Consider the following 26,069-nt stretch of genomic DNA (forward strand, 5'->3'; position numbering starts at 1 on the left):
GCAGGTGCGGGACTTCCTACGTAAGCAGGTGTCAACCTTCCCGCTCCTACCGCTAAGGGGGATTCAGGACAGGGTAGTTCCAGAGGGTGGGTAGGAGAAGGGAGCGTCTCAGACATTTACAAGGAACTTATGGGGTCAGAGGAGACGCAGACCGAAGAGCTGAAGCGCAAGTGGTAGGGGGAGCTGGGAGAGATAGAGGATGGTCCATGGGCGGACGCATTGAGTAGAGTCAACGCGTCCGCAACATGTGTCAGGCTCAGCCTGATATAATTTACAGTAGTTCACCGGGCTCAAGTGACAGTGGCCTGGTTGAGCAGATTCTTTAGGGTGGAAGACAAGTGTGCAAAATATGTGGAAGGACCAGCGAACCATGTCCACATGTTCTGAGCATGTCCGAAGCTTAGTGGATTTTGGCAGGTGTTTTCAGATATCATGTCCACGGTGTTAAAAACAAGGGTAGCGCTGAGTCCAGAGGTGGCGATTTTCGGGGTGTTGGGATACCCGGGAATCCAGGAGGAGAAAGAAGCAGACGTTCTGGCCTTTGCTTCCCTGGTAGCCCCGAGACTGATACTATTAGCTTGGAGGGACTCAAAGCCCCTGAAGTCAGAGACCTGGCTATCGGACATGGCTCGCTTTCTCTGTTTGGAGAAAATCAAGTTCGCCTTGAGAGGGTCACTGTTGGGGTTCGCCCGGAAGTGGCAACCGTTCGTCGACTTCTTCACGGAAAATTAATCGTCAGCAGAAAGGAGGGCGGGGGGTTAGTTTAGCTTAGAATAGGGGGTTAATAAAGGTGGGATTTGTAAGGGAGGGAGATGGCTTTTGCACTATGTTTATAGTTTCATGTACATTGTTTATTGTGTTGTTGTTATAATACCAAAAAATACCTCAATAACATTTTTTTTTTTTTTTAAAGACTTTTGAATGGACCTACCTCGTATTAAGTTGCTCTTTTCTCTACACCTTGCTATAACGATAACATTATATTCTGCAGTCTCTCCTTCCTTCCCTATGTACGGTTTGCATTGTTTGTACAGCATGCAAGAAACAATACTTTTCACTGTATACTAATACATGTGACAATAATAAATCAAATCAAATAATTTGACCTTTAGAGAGATGAATGTTATGACTTGAGCACCTCATTCACATAGTGAATAAATTGTTCATATAATAGTTTGAGCGAGGTTAACAATCTGACGTCTTTTCCCTTTTTGTCTTGTAGATGTTGCAGTGCCTGAAGCTGGGAGCTCTTTCTCGTACAACTGCTAGTACTCAAATGAATGTTCAGAGTTCTCGTTCTCATGCCATTTTTACAATACATTTATGTCAAGTGCGTGTCTGCATCAAAAATGATAATGTAAGTTTCTATTCTGTATGACATTGAAGAAACAATTAATGGCAATCAATTTATTGCGATCTGCAAACACTTAAGCCCTCTAAGGTGAATTGGAAATTGTAGTTTTCTTTTCATTTGTTTCAAGTGTCTGTGAATATTCGAAGTATTCCTTCATCGGTTCAACTAATTTTCTTTCGCCTCTCCCCAATGTTCCTGTTGTTGGGGTAGTTTTTTTTTTCTGTAGATGGTATTTGTGTTTTTCTTGTCAACTGCACTTCACTTGAATTTTTGATACCGACAAATCACCTAGTTATTACCTTGTCCGTGTTCAATGCAGGAAAGCTACATAAAATACAAAATTAATTCATTATCTATCAACTAAATCACTACTTTATTTTTGAAGAATTATAACTATTACATTTTCAAATACAGATTTATTTTGTCTAAAGGCCTTAATCACAAGAGAATTTCTTAATTGTATAATTCAAGCAAATGCAAATATTATGATTGGCCAGTAGAGCTTATTTTATCCTTGCTAAATGAGCATTAATTAAAATGAAATGTGTAAATAGCCATTCGAAAGTTCACAATTATTCATTGTTAACAATTCACAATTATTTAAACTATCTTTGGAAAATGTTTTATAACTAAATTTTGATATGGTCATTATTATTTCTAGGGGTGATGGAACATTTCCTGTAACCTGGTTTTAAGACATATTAGAAAAAAACTTAAATGCTTCAAATGTGAGGAAAACTGCTGTAAATACACAGTTCAGTTAACACATTTAAAGTGAAAAGGCAGAACCAGTAAAATTGTTGTATGTAAATTGCTGAAAGTTTCACATGATGGTTTCACATGTATAGAATTTTAGCACAAATTGTCACCTGTTCATTATCTAGAACTAAAATTGTTTAATTTTGTTTTTTTAATGCAGGATGAAGTGATGGACAATAAAATAATTAGTGAATCAACAGAAATGGATGAGTTTGAAACCCTCACAGCCAAGTTCCATTTTGTTGACCTTGCAGGATCAGAAAGGCTAAAGCGTACAGGAGCAACTGGAGAGAGAGCAAAAGAAGGAATTTCGATTAACTGTGGTCTAGTGAGTACATGTTGAATAGTACTTTGTAGAAGTAAGGATTTTTGTACTAGTTCGACAAAATGATGTGTACTTCCTACATAGCTTACGATTTCAGTAATTCTGGGCTGTTGTAGAATAATGGAAGTCCTGTGCGAAAAGCATATTGATCGCATGACATTTGCTGTATACGTTCAAAAACAGACTTTTGGACTCTTCTATCGGATTTGGGGGAAGAGCAAAATATCATTGGTTGCTGTAAATCTACGTTTTGTGAAGAGGGATTCATGAATATTTTTTCTGTTGCTCCAATAACAACAAACCACTTGTATAGCACCTTTAAAGTAATGAGCCAAGATGCTTCACAGGAGCATTATAAAACAAGGTATGAAGGAGACACACCTGAGGGAGAAGGACCGACTGCGGGTAATAACGGGCTGGGTGGGACAGACTTACCATTCATGCCACATGACGAGGGCTCGGGGAGGAGCCATACTGATTTGCAAGAGGACGGGATTCACGGTGACAAGGACAGTTATGGACCAAGGAGGACGGTACGTCATGGCCAGCGGTCTTCTGGACGGGGCACCGGTAGTCCTGGTAAATGTGTACTTGCCCAACTGGGACGACACAGATTTCATAAATAAGCCCATGGCTGAATCCCCATCGCTGATACGCACCAACTGATCGTGGCGGGGGCGATTTTAACTGTGTACAGGACCCGCTGACAAACCAATCGAACCCCAGAACGGGGAAAAGGACGGGCATGGCTAAGGAGTTGGGAACATTCATAGAGCAGATAGGGGCGGTGGACCCTTGGCAATTCTTACACCCCGGTGAGAAGGAATTCTTGCTCTTTTCACCAGTCCACAAAGCGTACTCGAGAATATTAAGAGCGGAATATTCTGCGATAGTTATCTCCAACCAGCTCCACACTACATGGACGTGAGGTTGGAGACAAGCCGTGCCCAACGCCCCGCGTGGAGGTTGGACACGGACCTACTGGCTGATAAAGGCTTCTGCCAGAAAATACCACAAGCCATAGATGAGTGCATCACAAATAACCAGAGTGAGGAGGGGGAAACCCAAGAATCCCAAAGACAACAATGCAAAAGAGGAAAATCGTGGTCAGTCTGGCCCTGCCTAACCTAGTATTATGACTAGCCACAGCCGAGAGTGTGAGGGGATGGATACGAGAATCAAACACTGAATGGGTAAGGCTGGAGGACTCCTGCAAGGGAACAACCCCCCGAGCCCTCGCCATAGCAGCAGGCCCCCCCCCCCCCCAAACAAAGCACACATGCTGCCCAGTGGTGGCGGCCACTCTGAAAAAATGGATCCAAATGAGGCAGCATTTCGGATTAAGCAGGATGGCCCCCATCTGCGAGAGCCACAGATTCCCATCAGCCATGCTTGACGTCACATTTTAAAAATGGAGACGGGACGGGGACTTTTACATAGGAGACAGACTCACTACCTTGGACGAGCTGACGGAGGACCTGGATCTTCCGACAGGTCAGGAACTCCAAGTTAAACACTTTCTTCGCAACGTGATGGCAAGATACCCCAGGGCCCCAAGAGAGACACTACTGTAGGAACTAATAAATACGACAGCAAGGAGGGGGTGAAACAGTGGGAACATATACGGACGGTTACTGGATAGGGCATGCCTACCACTGGAAGAAGCCAGACGAAAATGGGAGAACCAAAAGGGGACGGAAATGGGCTGGAGACTCTGGAGCGAAGCACTGAATAGGGCCAACTGCACCACCTCCTGCGCCAGGCTAAGCCTCATGAAGTTTAGTGTTGCACAGATCTCACCTAACCAGAACCCGAATGAGCAGTTTCTTCCCGGAGGTGGAGGACAAATGTAAAAGGTGCCAGGGAGGTGCGGCCACCTTGCCTAAATGTTCTGTGCCTGACACGTACTTGTCGGGTTCTGGACATCCTTATTCGAGGCAATGTCCAAGGTTGTGGGGGTGAGGGTGGAGCTGTGCCCGAGAGTGGAAGTCTTCGTGGTATAGGACTAGCCAGAACTACATATGTGAAGGAGGGCGGACATCCTAGCTTTTGTTCCCTAATCGCATGCCGGACAATTCTGCTTGGTTGGCAATCAGCAGCAGACTGGTTGGCAGACCCCTAGGATTTCCTCCACCTGGAGAAGATCAACTACACCATCCGGGGGATGGCCGAGGGCTTCTACAAAGCGAGGGGGCCATTCATCAGCCTGTTCGAAGACCTCCTCGAGGACAACAGCGACTAGAGAAAGAGAGAGGGGGGAACGGAGGGAGGAAGACGAGAAAAGACACACACGAGAAAGAGGCAGAAGAGGGGAAGGGAACCCAAGGGGGCCACCAGAGTGGAACATGGGGGGTAAAAGATGAGGAGGCGAGGGGCCTCGCAGCCCCCACCCCACCCCCCCACACCAACAACAAAAACGGAAGACCCCAACAGAAAGAAACCGAACGCAGTGTGTGGTGTGGCGCCAAAGGCAGAAGGCATCAACACTAAGAAGGATACTAGGCCAACAATAAAGGAACGGGGGGGGGGGGGAGCAGACTGGGGAAACCACATGTAAAATGCTGTGTAAATATGAAACTTACTTTATTTGTAAATATCAGACACACTTGAGCCGTTGCTCCGTAAAAACTGGAAAATACCAATAAAAACACTTGGCGGGAGGAAAAAAATAAAACAAGGTATGACACAGGACCACATGAGATATTCCGTCAAATGACCAAAAATAGTCAAATGTCTTCCAAGAAGGAAAGTGAGAGAGAGGCTGTGAGGTGTAGGGAGGATATTCCAGCGACTGGGGCTTAGCAACTGGAGGTTATAATTTTGTGTTCTAATTATAATTTGTGGTGTTCAAAAGTCCAGAATTAGAAGAGTGAAAGTATCTCTAGGGCCTTGGAGCTGAAAGATGTTGCAGAGATAGCGAGGGGCAAGGCCATGGAGGGGTTTGAAAAGGAAAATGAGAATTTTACAATGAAGACGTTGCTTGACCAAGAACAAGTGTCGGTCAGAATGCACAGGAGTGATGAGGGAATGGGACTTCTGTTCTTAGGTTGGGTAGATGACACAGTTTATGAAGGCTAGAGTGTGGAAGACCACCCAGGGTCATGCTGCAATAGTAGAGTTTAGAGGTAATGAAAGCACGAATGAGGATTTCAGTAGCAGATGAGCCAGGACTGGCAAAGTCAGCAGGATTAATGGCGATTAGGTGGTCTTAGTGATGGCACAAATTGAGAGGTCGGATACCCAGGATGCAAACAGACTGGCTTAACCTTGGACTGTTACCGGGAGATGAATGGAGATGGTAGCGAGGAAATTTAATTTGGAGTGGGGATTGAAATCAATGGCTTCAGCAAGAATTTGAACTGTTTCGTCAGCATTCATGTGAAACTAACACTACTTTTGGATGATGTCACCAAGAGGCAGCACGTAGATGAGAAACAGGAGGCAGCCAAGGATTGATCCAATCTATCAATGTGTTACATTTTGAAGTGAAGTCTTGTTTGAAGGCAAGTGTCTCATTCGGTTTTTGCATAGTAAGGTCCTACCAAACATCATTGAAACAAATGAATCACTGTGGTGTGAGTTGAGAAATGAATGCTGACCAGGACACTTGAAAAATATGGCACTTCTTTGGAATAGAGATTGTATGAGATTAATTGTGTCCACTTGTACTGGTGGGTACCAGCTTCAAAAATACATTGCTCCCTCTGTTATCCTAGATTGTGTTCAAATCCTGGATTAGAGATTGAAGTCTAAAATGCTATCACTGAGATTGGAATTGACTAGTTTAACTGTTCAGTTCAACTAAATTTTAAAATGCTCATCAGATTTCTGAAAATGATAGTTGGGACAGCACGGTGGCAGTGGTTAGCACTGCTGCCTCACAGCACCGGGACCTGGGTTAAATACTGGCCTTGGGTCACAGTCTGTGGATTTTACACATTCTCCCCATGCCTGCATGGCTTTCCTCCAGGTGCTCTGGTTCTTCCCACAGTTCAAAGATGTGCAGGTTAGGTGGATTGGCCATGCTAAGTTGCCCCTTAGTGTCCAAAAATGTGACCGTTCGGTGGGGTTATGGGGTTACAAGGATAGGACGGGGGCCTAGGTGGAATCCCTTCAGAGCGTCAGTGCAGACTTGATGGGCCAAATGGTTTCCTGCTGGACTGTGGGAATTCTATGGTTTTTCAAGGGAATAGCGTCCTCTAGTGGCATTTCATGTAATCTACATCTTGAGAAAGGTTCGGGAGAGTGGGTGTGAGTGCATAATGAAAAATGAAATGAAATGAAAATCGCTTATTGTCATGAGTAGACTTCAATGAAGTTACTCTGAAAAGCCCCTAGTCGCCATATTCCGGCACCTGTTCGGGGAGGCTGGTGCGGGAATTGAACCATGCTGCTGGCCTGCCGTGGTCTGCTTTAAAAGCCAGCGATTTAGCCCAGTGAGCTAAACCAACGGTGATGTGCTATAGTATTTCTTGGTGTTTTTGGAAATATACATTGGAGTTGTTATTGTGAAATGCTACAGGAAATAATCTAATGCAGAAGTATAACACCTATCATTTTAATAAGAACATAAGAACTAGGAACAGGAGTAGGTCATCTGAGTAGACTCAGCTCCACTTACCTGCTCGCTCACTGTAACCTTTTATTCCTTTACTGGAAAATCTATCTACCTTTGCCTTAAAACATTTAACGAGGTAGCCTCAACTGCTTCACTGGGTAGGGAATTCCACAGATTCACAACCCTTTGGATGAAGAAATTCCTCCTTGGCTCCAATCCTAAATCTGTTCCCCCTTATTTTGAGGCTATGCCCCCTAGTTCTATTTTCACCCGCCAGTGGAAACAACCTCCCTGCTTCGATCCTATCTATTCCCTTCATAATGTTCTATGTTCCTATAAAATCCCCCCTCATTCTTCTCAATTCCAGTGAATATAGTCTACTTAGTCTCTCCTCATAAGCTAACCCTCTCAACTCCGGAATCACCCTAGTGAATCTCCTCTGCATCCCCTCCAGTGCCAGTACATCCTTTCTCAAGTAAGGAGACCAAAACTGTACACAGTGCTCCAGATGGGGCCTCACCAGCACCGTACAGCTGCTTTTAAACTCCATCCCTTTAGCAATGAAAGACAAAATTCCATTGCCTTCTTAATTACTTGCTGCACCTGAAAATGAACTTTTTGTGATTCATGCACAAGGATACCCAGGTTCCTCTGCACAGCAGCATGCTGCAATTTATTACCATTTAAATGACAGTCCATTTTGCTGTTATTCCTACCAAAATGGATGACCTCACATTTACCAACATTGTATTCCATCAGCCAGGCCCTTGCCCACTCAAACTATCTATATCCCTCTGCAGACTTCAATGTCCTGTGCGCACTTGGCTCTACCACTCATCTTAGTGTCATCTGTGAACTTTGACACATTTCACTTGGTCCCCAACTCCAGATCATCTATGTAAATTGTTAACAGTTGTGGACCCCTCACTGATCCCTGAGGCACACCATTAACCACTGATCACCACCAGAAAAACACCCATTTATCCCCACGCTTTGCTTTCTGTCAGTTAACCAATCTCCTATCCATGCTAATGGATTGCCTGGAGTGTCATGTGCCTTTATCTTATCCAGTAGCCTTTTGTACGGCACCTTATCGAATGCCTTCTGGAAATCCAGGTACACCACATCCACAGGTTCACGTTGTCCACCGCGGTCATAATATCCTCAAAGAATTCCACTAAATTAGTCAAACGTGACCTGCGTTTCATGAACCCATACTGCATCTGCCCAGTGGGACAATTTCTATCCAGATATCTCGCTATTTCTTCCTTAATGATAGATTCAAGCATCTTTCCCACTCTGAAGTTAAGCTAACTGGCCTATGGTTACCCGCCTTTTGTCTACCTTCCTTTTTAAACACTGGTGTCACATGTGCTGTTTTCCAATCTGCCGGAACCGCCCCAGAGTCCAGCGAATTTTGGTAAATTACCACGAGTGCATTTTCTATTTCCCCTGCCACCTCTTTTAGTACCTTGGGATACACTCCCATCAGGGCCAGGAGACTTGTCTACCTTGTCCCATTAGCTTGCCCAACACTACCTCCTTAGTGATAATGATCGTTTCTATAGCCTCCTTGCCAATAATTATTGCTATGTTATTTGAATCTTCCACTGTGAAGACCGACACAAAATACCTGTTCAATGCCTCAACCATTTCCTCATTTCCGATTATTAAATCCCCCTTCTCAACCTTGAAAGAACGAATGTTTATTTTAGCTGCTCTTTTTCATTTTATATATTTGGAGAAACCTTTGCTACCTGTTTTAATATTCTGTACTAGTTTACTTTCATAGTCTATCTTACTTTGCTTTGTAGCTTTTTTTGTGGCTTTCTGTTCGCCTTTAATGATTTCCCAAACCTCTAGTTTCCCACTAATTTTTGCCACTTTGTCTGCATTTTCTTTCAATTTGATACTCTCCTTTATTTCCTCTGTATCCATGGCTGATTATCCCTTTTCCTGCAGGCCTTCCTTTTCACTGGTATAGACTTTTTCTGAGCACTGAAAACTCTCTTTGAAAGTCCTCCACTGTTCCTCATTTATCCTATAGTCTTTGCTTCCAATCTACCCTAGCCTACTCCTCCCTCGTCCCATTGTAGTCTCCTTTGTTTAAGCACAAGACACTGGTATTGGATTTTACCTTTTCACAATCCATCTGTATTTTAAATTCAACCAAACTATGGTCGCTCCTTCCGAGAGGATCTCTAACAATGAGATCATTAATTATTCCTGTCTCATTACACAGGACCAGATCCAGGATAGCTTGCTCCCTCGTAGGTTCCATTACATCCTGTTCGAGGAAACTATCACGGATGCATTCTATGAACTCTTCCTCGAGGCTGCCCTGACCAACCTGGTTTGACCAATCGACATGTAGATCAAAATCCCCCGTGATAATTGCCGTACCATTTTTGCATGCATCAGTTATTTCTTTGCTTATTGCCCGTCCCACCCTGATTTTATTATTTGGTAGCCTATAGACTACGACTATCAGTGACGTTTTATCCTTACTATTTCTAATTTCCACCCAAATGGATTCAACCTTTTTTTCCATAGAACATATATCATCTCTCACTACCACACTGATGTCATTCTTCAATATCAGTGCCACACAGCCTCCCTTACCTTATGTCTGTCCTTCCAAATAGTCTGATATGCCTGATATTTAACTCCCAGTCGTGACCATCCTGCAACCATGTCTCTGGAATTGGCACTAAATCATACACGTATGCGATGATTTGTGCCGTCAACTCATTTCAAGCATTCAGTTAAAGTGCCTGTTATGCTCTCTAACTTGCCTTGATCTATGGTAAACATATTCACCAAAGGACAATGAGCTATTTCACAGATGAGGTAAGAATGAGGATTGGGTGGAAAGAGAATAGTGTTCTCTATGAGGGAACAATAGATTTGGGCTATAGTGGAGAACAGTTGGAATGGCGATGGTCTGGGATTAATTGTATGGGAAATAGAATTGCAGCCTCTTTGCACAATAATAAGTCCAGGTGGTGAGACAGAGATCAGGTAAAATGCTAATAAATATCCAAATAGCCAAAGGAGCAGGTGGCCTGAAATTTACTGGGGGAGGAAGTGGAGGCAAGTCTTGCAGAAGACTGGTGCATTCTGCGTGGCTGCACACCCATGTAGCTTAGAGGGAACATTGCCTCTGTCCTGCATGTCCACTTCTTTCTTGGCCTATGACCTAGTTCTTGTCCATCTCTTTTTTCTACGCAGACCTCATGATACTCACTTTGTATGCTGTCTTGAGTGGGTCCTCTGCCCATGCTTCATGTGTGTCACCGAACTGCTTGCTTGTGCACAGTCGATTCCATTTATTTTCCTTGGCAAGCCAGTACATCACATTTTTGAAGAGTTTGTAATGCTAATAATAATTTAGAGGTAGGAAAATTATAGAACACTTAAATAAAAGGCTGGTTTTCAGATCCATGCTCAGGCACAGGCACACTTGGGGAGGAGAATAGCCTGCTCAAAACTAGCAAAAAAGATGATATGTAGCATTAGGAGCAGAGGTGGCAGGGAATGAGGGATCAAGGAGAGGGCTAAAGACAATAAATGGCACAATAGATTGTGAGTGAGGTTTTGCAGGCTGACTTGAGATGAGTGATCAAGAGCAAAGATAAGAGGGAAGGTTGAAATAAGGTGTCCGGTTATAGTGCAGTGGCAAAGGAGTTGAAAATATATATGAATAAATTACTGCTGATCCAGGCAAGCGGGCAGGAGAAGAGACTGGGAGAGCTGCCGTTTAGAATGGTAGGAAGGAGCTTTCGATGTCTGGGAATCCAGGTGGCCCGGGAATGGGAGGCACTGTACAAGTTAAACCTATCCCGAACAAATGGAAAGAGGACTTTAAGAGATGGGACGTGCTCCCGCTATCGCTGGCGGGGAGAGTACAGACTGAAAATGACAGTCCTCCCCAGATTTCTGTTTGTCTTTCAGTGCCTCTCCATCTTCGTCCCGAGGGCCTTTTTCAAGCGGGTGAATAAGGTTATTTCTGGCTTTGTGTGGGCGGGTAAAACCCCGCGAGTGAAGAAAGTGCTGCCGAACTTTTGCAATTACTACTGGGCGGCTAATATAGCCATGATTAGGAAGTGGGTAGTGGGGGAGGGGTCGGTGTGGGAGCGGATGGAAGCGGCGTCATGTAAAGACACAAGTTTGGGAGCACTGATAACGGCACCTCTTCCGTTCTTGCTGGCCCGATACTCCACAAGTCCGGTGGTGGTGGCGGCTCTGAGAATCTGGGGGCAGTGGAGGAGGGCGCATCGGTGTGGACCCCAATTTATAATAATCATCGGTTTGTACCAGGTAGGTTGGATGGTATGTTCCGGAGATGGCAAAGGGCAGGAATTAGGAGGGCAGGAATTAGGAGGATGGGGGATCTATTTAGAGACGGGAGCTTCCCCAGCTTGAAAGCCTTGGAGGATAAATTTGAATTGCCAGCAGGGAATGGGTTTAGGTACCTGCAAGTGCGAGACGTCTTGAGAAGGCAGGTTCCGGCTTTTCTGCTGCTGCCGCCACGGGGGATACAGGACAGAGTAGTCTCCAGTACCTGGTTGGGAGAGGGGAAGGTATCAAATATTTATCAGGAACCTTTGGAATCGGAGGAACCTCCGGTGGAGGAGCTTAAGGGCTAGTGGGAAGACAAACTAGGAGAAGAGATCGAGGGTCTATGGGCAGATGCCCGAAGCAGGGTTAATACATCCTCATCATGTGCCAGGCTTAGCCTGATACAATTCAAGGTAGTCCACTGGGCACACATGACGGTGGCCTGAATGAGCAAGTTTTTTGGGGTAGAGGACAGGTGTGCGAGGTGCGTGGGAAGCCCAGCAAATCATGTCCACATGTTTTGGGCATGCCCGAAGCTCAGAGGGTTTTGGCAGGGTTTCGCTAAGGCAATGTCCACGTACTCAAAACACGGGTGGTGCCGAGTCCGGAGGTGGCTATCTTTGGAGTGTCGGAAGAGCCGGGAGTTCAGGGGGCAAAAGAGGCCGACATCTTGGCCTTTGCCTCCCTGGTAGCCCGGAGACGGATCTTGTTAATGTGGAGGAACCCGAACCCCCCCCCCGAGTATGAGACCTGGGTTAGTGACATGGCTGGGTTTCTCAGTCTCGAGAAAATAAAGTTTGCCTTAAAAAGGGTCAATGTTAGGGTTCACCCGGAGGCGGCAGCCGTTCGTCGACTTTCTTGGGGAAAATTAAAATGTCAGCAGAAGCAGAATTCCAAAGCTGGGGGTGGGGGGTGGGGGGTGGGGGTGGGGGGGGGGGGGGGAAGGGCCTGAGTGTTTTATGGTTGGGGTGTGTGAAGATTGTGATGGGGGTGGAAATATTTATTACCATGTTTATGTCGCTGTTATTATTATAAAAACTTGCAAATACCCTAATAAAAATATTTTTTAAAAAAATAAGTTACTGCTGTTCTCACTTGTCTTAGATAATAGATCATAGAATTTACAATGCAGAAGGAGGCCATTGGGCCCATCGAGTCTGCACCGGCCCTTACAAAGAGCAACGTACTCAAACCCACGTATCTACACTTAAGGGCAATTTAGCATGGCCAATCCACCGAACCTGCACATCTTTGGACTGTGGGAGGAAACCGGCGCACCCGGAAGAAACCAACGCACACACCTGTGAGAATGTGCAGACTCCGCACAGACAATGACCCAGCCGGGAATCGAACCTGGGACCCTGGAGCTGTGAAGCAACTGCTAACCACTATGCTACCGTGCTGCCCACAGTTTGGAACAAGTGCTCAGAGGAGTCGTGTGAAGTAGTGGGAAGGAAAGAAACTTCATATTAATGGTGAAGAAGAGATTTGAAGATGAGAACGAAGCAAGAAGTCTGCAAATCACTTTCTCCCTGCATTTGGCACAGGAGATTGCAACCTGCATCTTTGGCAGCTTCATCCCAGCTATACATGCCAAACATAGAACAGGATGAAAAAAAGCACGAGCACAGGGACGGACGTGGAAAAGAGAAACCGAGATGAGCAGGGGAGAGGCAGTAGAGCAGGGAGACACAAACATGAAACAAAAAGACTGTACACTCTGTCTTACTCTATTCACCGCAGGATATCCAATAGTGTCTCGGATAATATACTGCTCAACAACACCAAATTCTTAGTTCAACTTAAAAACCTTGGCAGACGGTTCATACTGCTTGAAACCTTAACCCTGTGCCAATTTCAATTATCTCCCAACTTCACTATCGTTTCATACTCTATCACCATCCAGGAGATGGACTCCTCTAATTTGGACCACTGCGGAACTTTTTTGGCCAACAAGCAATTAAATAGTAATAGATTGTGAAGAACATTCATCCTGCAATTGTCTTCTATAACGCAGTCACATATCGTCCTTTTAAAACATTTATTCATTCATAGCTGTAGGCCTCCTGGCAAGGCCATAATTTATTGCAAATTCCTAATTACCCATGAGAATGTGGTGATGATCTTTATTGTCGCAAGTAGGCTTACATTAACACTGCAATGAAATTACTGTAAAAAGCCCCTCGTCGCCACAATCCGGCGCCTGTTCGGGGGTACACAGGGAGAATTCAGAATATTCAATTCACCGAGCAGCACATCTTTCACGCTTGTGGGAGGAAACTCCGCGGAGCACCCGGAGGAAACCCACGCAGACACTGAAATCATGCAGACTCTACACAGACAGTGATCCAAGCCGGGAATCAAACCTTGGACCCTGGAGCTGTGAAGCAACAGTGCCGCCATTTTGAATTGCTATAGTCTGTGGTGTAGGTACACCCACAGTACTTTTAGAAAGGACTGTATTTAAATGTACTTTTAGAAAGGACTGTATTTAAATGTATGTATATACTACAATGGAGTCCTTCCCACTCCATCTCCAAAGGTTATGGCATTGTTAGCCTCGGCCTCTTAAGGAAACAGGCCTCTTGGCTTAACTTGAATCAAGGAGGGATCCAGAATGCATCTGTCTTCTACAACCGCCCCCCCGCCCCCCAAGTTCTTTTCAAGCCACCTGGAAACATTAATGAGAAATTGAGAAAATAATATTTTTGCAAAATTGGTTGTGAAACTGGAATAACTCCCAAGCTCTCATTGAATAGTGCAATGGCATTCACCTAATTCCATCAACCTCAGCAGATGGGGCTTGGTTTAATACTTTATCTGATGGATGACACCTCTGACAGTCCAACAGTTCCTCAGTTTAGCATCAATGTAGATTATGCACACATGTGGTAGGGTTTGAAAGCACATCTTTCTTACTCTGTTGCAATTGCTGAGACTGAGGCTAGGCTCACTGTATTTGTAACTGCTTAAAAATAGAATCATAGGATTTCTAAAGTGCAGAAGGAGGCCATTCAACCCAGTGAGTATGCATCCACCCTCTGAAAGAGCACCCTACCTAGGCCCACTTACCCCACCCGATCCTCATAACCCACCTAACCTGCATGTCTTTGGACATTAAGGGATAATTTGGCATTGCCAATTCATCTAATCCGCCCATCTTTTGACTGTGGGAGGAAACCAGAGCACCTGGAGGAAACCCACGCTGACACAGGGAGTGCGCAAATTCCACACAGACAGTCACCCAAGGCCGGAATTGAACACGGGGTCTCTGGCGCTGTGAGCAGCAGTGCTAACTGCTGTGCCCCCATGCACCCCATGTTGTTTATATGCTTCCAGTTTGCGATTCCCTTCTCTTTCCCCATTATTAAATTTCCTTCTTGGTAAACAAGCATATAGTTCATCCATACCCACCATTACAGCTTCCAAAGTCAGGCTTTCCTGAAAGTGAACCCTTGGAAGGTGACTGGTCCGGACGGGGTCCCTGGTCGCGCACACAGATTTTGCATGGACCAGCTGGCAGATATGTTCGCAGACATCTTCAACCTTTCCCTACTCTGTTTCGAAGCCCCCACCTGCTTCAAGAAGACAACCATCATATCAATGCCAAAGAAGAATCAGAAAACATACCTCAATGACTACCGTCCAGTGTACTGAGATCGATCGTAATGAAGTGCTTCGAGAGGTTGGTCATGAGGCACATCAACTCCACACTCCCAGACTGCCTAGATCCACTGCAATTCGCATACTGCCGCAACTGGTCCACAGCAGACGCCAATTGCCTGGCCCTACATTCATCCCTGGAGCATCTCGATAACAAGGACCCTTACATCAGACTACTACTTATTGACTACAGCTCCGCCTTCAACACCATAATCACAGCCAAGCTCGTACCAAAGCTCCAAAACCTAAGACTTGGCTCCTCACTCTGCAACTGGATCTTCGATTTTCTGACCCATAGACCACAATCGAGGGTCAGAATAAATAACTCCTCCTTCACGATAGTCCTCAATACCGGGGTCCCGCAAGGCTGTGTACTTGGCCCCCTACTATACTCCCTGTACACTCACGGCTGCGTGGCAAAATCTGGCTCCAACTCCATCTACAAGTTCGCTGACGACACGACTGTAGTGGGTTGGATCTCAAACAACCATGAGTCAGAATACTGGAGGGAGATAGAAAACCGAGTGGAGAAAACTGAGTTGAGTGGTGTAATGACAACAACCTCAATGCCAGCAAGAGCTGGTCATTGACTTCAGGAAGCAAAGTACTGTACATGTCCCTGTCTGCATCAATGGGGCCGAGGTGGAGATGGTTGACAGCTTCAAATTCCTAGGCGTACACATCACCAAAAATCTCTCCTGGTCCCCATGTCGACACTATGACCAAGAAAGCACAACAACGCCTATACTTCCTCAAGAAACTAAAGAAATTCTGCATGTCCGCATCAACTCTTACTAACGTTTACAGGTGCACCATAGAAAGAATCCTATCTGGCTGCATCACAGCCTGGCATGGCAACTGCTCGGCCCAAGACCGCAAGAAACTTCAGAGAGTCGTGAACACCACCCAGTCCCTCACACAAACCCGCCTCCCAACCATTGATTCTATTTACACTTCCCGCTGCCTTGGGAAAGTGGGCAGCCCTTTTATGGACTGATCTGACTAATACCACACTCCTGTATGCTTCACCCGATGTCTGTGTCTATGTATTTACACTGTGGATCTTGTGTTGCCCTATTACATTGTTATTTTTTCATGTACTAAATGATCTGCTTGAGCTGCATGCAGAAAAATACTTTTCATTGTACCTCAGTGCACGTGACAATAATCCAATCCAATCTAGTTTATGTAATTTTGTCTTTGTCTACTCCAGAATCAGTCATGTGGTCATAAGTAAGAATATTCAAAGCAAACAAAATGATAATTCTTGGATTTGACAGTTATAATTTTCTTTCAAAATTTGCTTTCCTCCAGCTGGCACTTGGAAATGTCATCAGTGCACTTGGTGATAAAAGTAAACGAGTCACTCATGTACCTTATCGAGACTCAAAATTAACACGATTACTGCAAGATTCCTTAGGAGGCAATAGGTAGGTACCCTGCATTATTAACAAATAGATATCATTTTCTTCTGTGAGTCATTTTTAACAATGGAAGTATTTTGTGTGCCAATTTATGTTGGGTATTTTAGTTTTGTAAAATGAAGGTTGAAGTTTTGTGTTTGTGAAGTTGAAGTGCTGGAAAATTGAACACTTGTTCATTCCGAGTGCAAGTGTCTGTTTTAGTTGCTCCCATAAGCCTTCAAAGTATGTTCTAATTAAAAGACCAATGATTATTGGGTCAATCTCTGAATATTATGTTTCCAAAACCATTCTGTAGGCTCTGTAATCTAATCCTCCAACACGTAGATACAAAACCATACCTGGTGTTTCATCTTAAAAGCAATCTTCAATGTGGATTTCACATTTTCCAGATAACATCCAAAGCAAATCGAGTTTTTGGGTTTCTGATGAGGATCTTCAGTAGTACAACAAATATATTCGAGTTATCGCTTACCAAACATTTGTTCATTCAGTCCTGGAGTATGCAAATTGTGTGGCGAATTCTTGAATGGTGAGAGAAAAGATTGAAGTAACCCCAAGACGTGCTGCACGATTCTGTTTCAGAGTATGGGAAATGCACCTCTGTTACAAATACAGATTTGGAATAGGAATCGCTACAGCAAAGGAGGGAGAAAAGTAGATTGGCCATGTCTATAAAATATGGAATGTACTGGGAGCAGTTGTAAGGGAGCACGAGAGTCCCTTGCGGAGTCTCACTTAGGTTCGGAGCCATATTCTGGACACACAGGAATGAGTGACTCATACCAAACAACGTATGAAACCAACAATCCTTGTTCGACAACTATTGAACAATTCTACATGTACGTGGCCCTTCCACCTGTAGTTTTGGGTGGTTGATTAATCCACTGCGATGGCAGCAGCGAATCGTGGAAGCAGTGACCATTTTAGCCAAATTTCTGACTATTCCAGCCTTTTGAGGCTTTCCTCGGACTTCCTCAAAACAAGGAAAACAATGCGTCCTTATCAACTCTCCTCACAAGCACTACAAAGCTTCGTAGACTTGCCATATTCAAGTTCTTTACGCATCTTTTGACTGTGTCCCCCATCTGTCATCATGTATGTCCATCAATCAAACTCCATTTCCATATTTCACACCATACTTGACCAGTGCAAGTGTAAGGCCTTGTTCTGCCTTTTAATTCAAAGGTCATTGAATGAGGTTTAAAGAAAGGACTTCTGATAAAATAACTTTTATTTTAGTAGTCCAGCCTGAAACGGGAAAACAAAGTTGGAGACCAAATACCAGCTGTGAATGGCGAGTATGAAAAACAAGGTCTTGGAAAAACATATCTACATCTTATCTCTACTGATTAACTATTTGACTTAATCAAAGCACAATCACACTTGCTTTGTAGATCTTGATTTTTAAAACTAACTTTAAATATCCATTACAGGCTTAAAATCAAGAGGAAAGCAGCAATAAAATGTAAAATTGCCAAAATTAATGACTGCAGCCTCAGGTTTGAAGCATTGACAGAAATAAGTACCTAGTAACTTCCGTCATTGACGAAACAGCAGAGAGCTGTTTACACATACTATAAAGACCATTTGCAGACAGTGTATCAGCAATCTTTCTTCCCAAAGGCAATCCCACTGAGGAAAAACCAGCCAGAGGAAACAGTTACAGTCCCATCACTTGAAATCCCTCGATTATTTCCATTTGTAAATGTTTCATTATCAGAGCTGCCATTTCAGCAGGTCATATTAGCGGAATACAGAAGCACAAACTCTCTAACTAAAACTAGTTAATTGCTGTTTATTTGTGCAAATATTTATACAGGAACAAATTGTGGATTTCTGCTTATTAGAAATGGATCTAAAACTAAGTTCAAATGCTATCCAGAAAAAAGGATCACTTTTATCCAGTCACATGCAGGCATTGGAGATGAGGATAATTTTGCAATCCCCTGCACTGTTCTTGTTTCATTACATGGATTTATAATAAGTGAAACCTGGCCATTAATTGGTATGCTTTAGATCACAAAATTGTTACTTGCTTATTGTTAGACACAAGAAGAAAGATTCATTATTGAAGCTTTGAAAGGGAGGTGCTTTTCCTGGTCTTGAATTGGTTTCCAGGAAGCGCACAAGCATGTGGGTTGTTGGTTCATGTGGTTTCCTTCGGTGGAATAAGGAATTGCAAACCAGCCATGGAATAACAGTATGTCTTACTATTGATCATTTGAATAGAATTCAAGTCATAGAGTGGATTGACATTGTTTTATAAGGTATTGGTTGACTCGTGTGAATGCCCTCCTTTTCCTTGAGATATCAAATCCAATGAATAAGATCTAAGCAGTGTACATGTTTCACTGGGATTGTCAGAAAGCATTTGATAAAACGCAGAATGCGAATTAAAAAAATAAATAATTTATAGAGTAAAGTATTGAGAATTAAGTGATTATAATTAGAACATCTGCGGAACAGAGTAAAGTGTCACTGCCAAATAAGCACAAAGGCGTGGTGTAGGCCATTGTAAATGGATTATGAAAAGAAGGCGATTGCTGCTTTCAACCCAGTGTTCATCTAATTAAATTGCAAAGAAATAAAAGTTCCACAGTCTAAACCAAAGCAAGCAACTTGTTAATTGTACTAGGTGCTAGTTAACCAAGATATACATCAAAGTAGGGCATATCACAATATGATAATGGAAATGTGACATATAAAATGGAAGATCTCAAAAAATTGACTCTGATTTTCAGTATATACAGAGACATTTTAAACACATCCCCACAGATAAATTAATTGAACATAATGATCAGATATGCAGAAGGGCATTACCAGGTTAATGAGAAGGAATTCTGGTCACTCTTGAGTGTTGTATATGTTCATTCCTCACGGTTTTGCATCATTTGTTAGGATGTATATCAACAGTGACTGAAGGCAAACAAAATTATAAAATTCCACGACAAAAGCAAACTAAGAATGGATGTGTCTAAAATATGTCTGTATATTGGGGGAACACAAATTTTGATACCTACATTCTATATCACACCTATTAAAAATCAGCAAATGACAAAATATTGTAAGTCACTGGAAATTTGAAATACAAACAGAAAATGATAGGGATACTCAGGCCCAGCTGTGATCTTTGGAGAGATAAATGGCTAACATTTTAGATCAGTGACCTTTTGTCATAACAAGCTCCTAGGTGATGTTAATATTGGCCTCCACTTCCCAAACCACTGACTGCCAGAGCAAGAAATCAAACTAGACTAGAACTTTTCGTAGGACATTAATTCTCCAATATTGTGATCATGTTAGGGCCAATACTCAACAATGGCATAAAACAAATTGTCACATCAAATTAGGAATAACATTTGAAAAAAAAATCCCAATCTTTGTTGTTTGAGATGTGGCACATCACATCATCAACCCACCTTGTCTTGCTAAACGTTAACTTTTCTATCTGTAAAGGAGATTAGGGAGTAGGAACTAAAAGCGAAATGCCCTATAAAACACCAAACAATCGAAATATTTGAGATATGAAACACGCGGATTGCAAACTTTTGTATCCACTAAATCAACAAATAAGAAAGAATACTGGAGTCTAGAACTTGGGAAAAGCAAGTTGTCTTTTGGAAGCAACTCAATAGACTCTCATTTTAAAACATTTTGTTTGCTATAGAAAAGTTCCTCTTGGAGTTGGTTCATTATGCAAGTTCTGTCAAACAGTCATTTATAATTTGCAGTTCTATAGTCTTCCCAAACCAGTGTCTTAACATTTTGCGATACAATATACTAGTAGATGAGTGCTTAACTGTTGTAAAATTAGAATATATTTGAGAGGAAATCACGTCAATGTTGAGAGGAAATCACGTCAATGTTTTGATCAACTGAGTATGATGGAATAGAAAAGTACAATGGAATGTTGAAATATCCACGTTATCTAACTTGTAACTTTACTTTATTGCTAATTGGGTGCCTGAACTGATGATTTTGGTATTTTTAAATGTGACTGCTGACTTGTGCTTCTATAATGAATCTGTGGTTTTCCTTTACAGCCAAACAGTTATGATAGCTTGCATCAGTCCATCAGATCGTGATTTCATGGAAACTTTGAACACACTGAAATATGCAAACCGTGCCCGGAACATCAAAAATAAAGTGATGGTCAACCAGGACAGAGCAAGCCAGCAAATCAATGTGCTACGTGGTGAAATAGCACGTCTGCAGATGGAACTTACAGAATACAAAACGGTGAGCTAATTTGGAAATTGGAAGGCAATCGGCCAATTTCTGGTATTGTCCAATCTGCACAACAATGGAGATGGCCTTGCCTCAGCCAGTGATCTGAGGAATCCATGTAGGGAAATAATTCTCTGAGGCATTGATGTGATGCTGGAGCCATCCCATCACACAGTCTGCTGATCCTGCACACACCACAAGCTTTAGGCATGCATTGTTGTCTGTTTTTTCTGCATTTGAAAGCCACTTCAGATAGCTCAATTAATGAAACCCTTAAAATGCCCTTTTTAAAAAGTTATTCTTTGGGATGTGTGCTAGTGACTAAGAAGGCATTTATTGCCCATTCCAAGTTGCCCGTGAGAAGATGCTGGCATGTGTCACACAGGGCACAAAATTTAGGAGCAGGGGTAGCCCCTTTAGCCTCCACCATTCAATAAGATAATTTTTTTTTGTTATTCGTTCATGGGATGAGGAAGTCGTTGGCTGGGCCAGCATTTATTGCCCGTCTGAGGGCAGTTAACGGTCATCACATTGCGGTGGGCCTGGAGTCACATGTCGGTCAGACCAGGTAAGGACGACAGATTTCCTTCCCTAAAGGACATTAATGAACCAGATGGGGGTTTTAATGACAATTTGGCAATGGTTTCATGGTCATCATTAGACTTTTAATTCCAGATTTTTATTGAATTCAAATTCCACCAACTGCTCAGATGGGATTCAAACCCAGGTCCCAGAACATTACCCTGGGTCTCTGGATTACTAGTCCAGTGGCAATACCACTCTGCCACTGCCACCCCTTATCATGGCTGACCTGATTGTGGCCTTCGCTTTCCTGTCTGCTGCGTTACCTAGGCTTTCTTGTCAATAAAAATCTAAACTAGGCCTTTAGTATATTTAATGGTCCCGCCACCACTGCTCCCAGGGGAAGGGAATTCCACACACTAACAACCGTTTGAGAGGAAAAATAAACTTTCTTCATCTCAGTCATAAGTAGGCGAGCCTTCATTTTAAAATGGTGTCCCCAAGTTCCAGCCCCCCCCCCCCCTTCCAAAGGGGAAACATCCTCTCTGCCTCTTTCCTGTTTCGTACCCTCAGGATCTTTTATGGTTTCAGTCTGATTGTCTTCTAAATTCCAAAGCGTGTAGGCCCAACCTCCACAACCATTCCTCATAGGATAACCCCTTGGACATCTGCATCAGGGTGCTTTCACAATGCTGTTAGATCAACTCATTCTAGGAGGTGGAGGTCATGGGTTTGGTGGGGGGGTGGGGGGGGGGGGGGGGGGGGGGAAGCGGTGGGTGCTGCTGAATAAGTCTTTGAAGTGCACAGTAGATCACCCACAGGTCAAGTACAGTACACCAGTGGTGAATGGTGTGAATATTTAAATTGATGGATAGATTGCTGGTCAAGTGGCTGCTTTCCCTCAAATGGTGTTGAACTGCTTTATACTGCTGCACTCATCCAGACCAATGAAGTGTATTTCATCACACACTCTGGTGGGGCTTCAGAGAAGTTTTAAAGTTTTTTCCAGGCAGTTTGATGCAAATGATTGGTTTGTTCGGTCATTTCAGAGGCCAGTTAAGAGTCAACCATGTTGATGAGGGACATTTTCCAGTGTGTAAGGGCAGCAGCTTTTCTTAAGGACATGAATGATTCATTTGGATTCTTACAGCAGTCTGCCAGCTTTAAGGTCACTTGCGAATGGCAGCAGCCTTCTACTTCTAGATTTTTAAAAACTCACTTCAGATTCCCAAACTACCACGATGGGGTTTAAACTTGTACTCTCTGAATTATTAGTCCAATAATAGAACCAATATGTTAACCTACACATGCGGATTGGCACATGGATTCCACTGCAGCTCCTGCCAGACATTGCAGTGTATTGTATCAAAAGACTCAATTTAGAAATCAAGCTGGTATAATTAACTTTTATATTTACAAAGACTGTCTCATCAGAATCCCTGCATTTATGTAACTAGGGAAGATCAACTAAGCTAGCCCTTTAACCAATAGTTTCCTTCTCCTACACTTCCACCACATACCCTTTGTTCTCTCACGCTCATTATTCCCTCCCAAACTGGCTACATCCTTCGAGTTAAATGTAGTTCGACTGGTGTCTGTACCAAAAAAAGTGAATGACATTGTTGAGATGTTCGCTTACTCCAATTACCTGACGTTGTGATAGGTTCTCAGAGACAGGTATGTTGGACTGTTGGCTGCAAATTACACTTTAATAACAATACTCTGTCATTTTGACCTTTTGCAGTTAATAAATCTTGTACGTTGGCAGCTACTGATATTGTCCGAGGCATGTGTGGGAAAGGTGATTTTCAGACTAAGTGGAACAGAGACCAGAAGATGGGGGGAGAAAACTGACTAGTTTGGTTAAATTTGGCAAATCAACTGAGAAATTCATTACATTTTTTAGGGTAAGAGAATAATAGGAGACGATGGTGTGGAGAGTATCAATGATATGTTCCACGAAAATACTATGCTCCAAACTGAAAACAATAATCTGCGGATGAGGATAAAAGCTATGCAAGAGACCATGGAATCACTGAGGGCAAGAATAACACAGCTGCTCAGTGATCAGGTCAACCAAGTTCTTGCCAAATCAGGTAACTTTGTAATTTTTCAAGTTCTAAAGTTGTGAAATATGGTTCTGTTTATTTCTCTTTTAAATGTTTTTTTTTCCCAATTAAGGGGCAATTTAGCGTGGCCAATCCACCTACCCTGCACATCTTTGGGTTGTGTGGGTGGGACCCACGCAGACACTGGGAGAATGTGCAAACTCCACACAGATAGTGACCCGGGACCCGGATCGAACCCGGGTCCATGGCGCCATGAGGCAGCAGTGCTAACCACTGTGCCACCCCTAAATGGTCTTTTAATATGATCTTGATGCAGAAAGTGATAAATAATCAGAATTAATAGTTATTTTTGCATGTTCATTGGTGCAATAGTAAACAGATCTTTCCCTTGCACACGTTCTGAAAGTTTTCACCACACTGCAGAAGTGACCAACCTGGTAAACGAGCTTGAATAATTAACTTCGAACTGTAGTACATTGTAAACCGCTGTTTTAAAAATATGCTCTAATTATGGATTTTTCTGTATATCAACGTATAATTGTAGTTGTATATGGGGAGGAATGGAATGGAAAATGAGTTCTCCAGAATTCCACCATTTAGAGGGAAAGCCAGGATATTATTGGGATGATTGGAGGCTGATTGACAGTTGGTTGCACTGACTTCCATGTCAATGGAGCTTGGCAGTGGATTTCTTAGACTTCCCATGGATATTCTACCCAGTGTTAATTTTGATATGCTCAACAGAACCGATACCTGCTGAGAATTATGCAGTAGTCAAAAGTAAAGATTTCAGAATAGGTCATCCTAGTCTGTACTGAGCTAGATTAGCTGTTTTAGGAGCTCCAGAGTAGGAACACTAGTTTTTCTGTTTGATGCCCTCGTATTGCATCGGCTGCATTGGAGTTTTTGTAACACAACTCGGTTGAAGGGGATGTCACTAATGTGTCCTAATATGTGTTTTGAGAGAGACTCAGCAGCCTTCATTTTGAATTACCATGGTTCTATTCTGCTGCACTCGCACCATTGGGAGAAAGCACGTCAGAATTTCAACTCTCTGCCATTTAGCAAATCTGGGGAGGAGAGCTAAATTTGGGGAGTCTTGACCTTTGGTAGCATTATGAAATATTTCTGGGATTTGGCAGAGCTGGGGAGGAGAGTCTGGAATTTGACCTGTCTACACTGGAGCTTTTGTAATTTGGCAACAATAATCCTTTGATCTGGCCTCACGAGAGAGAAACCTGACCTCGGGTAGAACTGTAAAAAGTTAATATGAAGTATTGCACAATTAATGGTTGAATGCAATATTTGGCTGACTGGTGGATTCCTGCTGGCGGTCAACACTGGGGAGGAAGGGCAGATGATGGATCTGTTTACAGAAAAGGAATTTCACATCTAGTGACAATGATTTTTCACATTCTAAGCGATCACTGACTATCAATTTTCTGTTTTGTGCTTTTTGTTCCAGATTCATGTAATTTTTTATTCCCCCTCCCTTTCTCAGCCCACCTTTTCTCCCTTGAAATTAGAAAGGAGTTCACTTATGCCTTTTTAAACTGTCTAAAGTAATTATTTTGTTCTAATTAAATTACAGGAGATGGCAATGAAGAAATTAGTGCAATGATTCAGAAATATATCCAAGAAGTTGAAGATCTCCGGTAACTTTGGTTTTACTTCATTTAAGATATGTAAGATTATATGTTGAATCACAATGTTTATTTTGAATAAAGCAAAAAATATACAGCAATAACATTATTGCAGATGTCAAAAGGATGTGTGGTGATTCAGCAAGATCCTATCAGAATGGGGAACATTAAGCTCCAACCATCCATTTACAATGGATTCTGTGTAATTTATTTAATCTTGGTTAAATACTCAAAGGCATCCAAATAAATGGATGATATTTCTTCCTCTCTCCTAAGATAATGCTGTAATCTTCATTATGCAGACCTAATTGCATCCCACATAAATCATGCCACCATCATGGTTTGTGCAGGGTATTTTGTATATTTTTGTGTGTTTATCTCAAACCCTAAATTGCATTGGTAACCTGACATTCTTTTGCCCTTAGATCAAAACTGTTTGAGAGTGAAGCTATGAATGAAAACCTTCGTCGTAATCTGTCGAGGGCTTCAGCAAGACCCCTATATCTGAATGGCACTTTTACTGGTTCAGTTCTTGGTTCAGAGAAAGGAGCAATGGAAGTCTTGGAAATGGCTAAAAAGGACTTGGAAAAACTTAAGAAAAAAGAAAAGAAAAAGAAGAAAAGGTAAGTATGAATTTGAGTAGCTCTTGTGCATAAATATCTTTATTTTATACTGCAATGATTCAGTATTTGGTATGGGATGTAAAATGTAATGCATAATAGCAATTATTTTTCTAATACACTTAAATTGTTCAGAGAAACTTAGTTGAAGTAGATCATGTGCGTATGTTGATCTCAATATAAAGTTCTTGATAATATCATGGAAATTTGAGTATTTGCTTAAAATCATAAGTATATAGATTGGATTTTTTTAGGTTAGTAATGGAACAGGAACCACTGGCTTTATTTTAGAGATCTTCATAGGATGGTTTGAGCCTTTGTGCTCACTCTACTGAACACACTCTTGATCTTTCCCCTTTGTTGAATGTGTGACTCAATCTTATTCTGTCCATAATCTTCACCTTTTCATTGGTCCCCATACTATGCAGCTAAGTGAACATGTGAGCAACCTGTGTACAGCCCTGATACCAATGATTAATCAAATCATCAACAATACTTTGGTTGTCTTGCTGTATACTTAGAAAATCTTGACTTAATATGCTTCTTCACAAGTATAATTTATGA

The 26,069-nt window shown here is 42.7% G+C and overlaps 1 protein-coding gene across 3 annotated transcripts in view; it reads left to right on the forward strand.

Moving 5' to 3' along the window:
- The window catches only part of kif21a (kinesin family member 21A), a 189,137-nt gene that overhangs the window by 63,317 nt on the left and 99,751 nt on the right, over nt 1–26,069 (forward strand). For all 3 annotated transcript variants that reach the window (XM_072471655.1, XM_072471658.1, XM_072471656.1), the window contains exons 5-11: nt 1,223–1,357; nt 2,274–2,441; nt 16,315–16,430; nt 20,468–20,663; nt 23,080–23,269; nt 24,834–24,897; nt 25,311–25,508. In XM_072471655.1, coding sequence (XP_072327756.1) covers nt 1,223–1,357; nt 2,274–2,441; nt 16,315–16,430; nt 20,468–20,663; nt 23,080–23,269; nt 24,834–24,897; nt 25,311–25,508 — 1,067 coding nt within the window. The remainder of the gene's footprint in view (nt 1–1,222; nt 1,358–2,273; nt 2,442–16,314; nt 16,431–20,467; nt 20,664–23,079; nt 23,270–24,833; nt 24,898–25,310; nt 25,509–26,069) is intronic.

This window comes from Scyliorhinus torazame, chromosome 13, assembly GCF_047496885.1.
Source record: "Scyliorhinus torazame isolate Kashiwa2021f chromosome 13, sScyTor2.1, whole genome shotgun sequence".
Classification (NCBI taxonomy): Eukaryota; Metazoa; Chordata; class Chondrichthyes; order Carcharhiniformes; family Scyliorhinidae; genus Scyliorhinus; species Scyliorhinus torazame.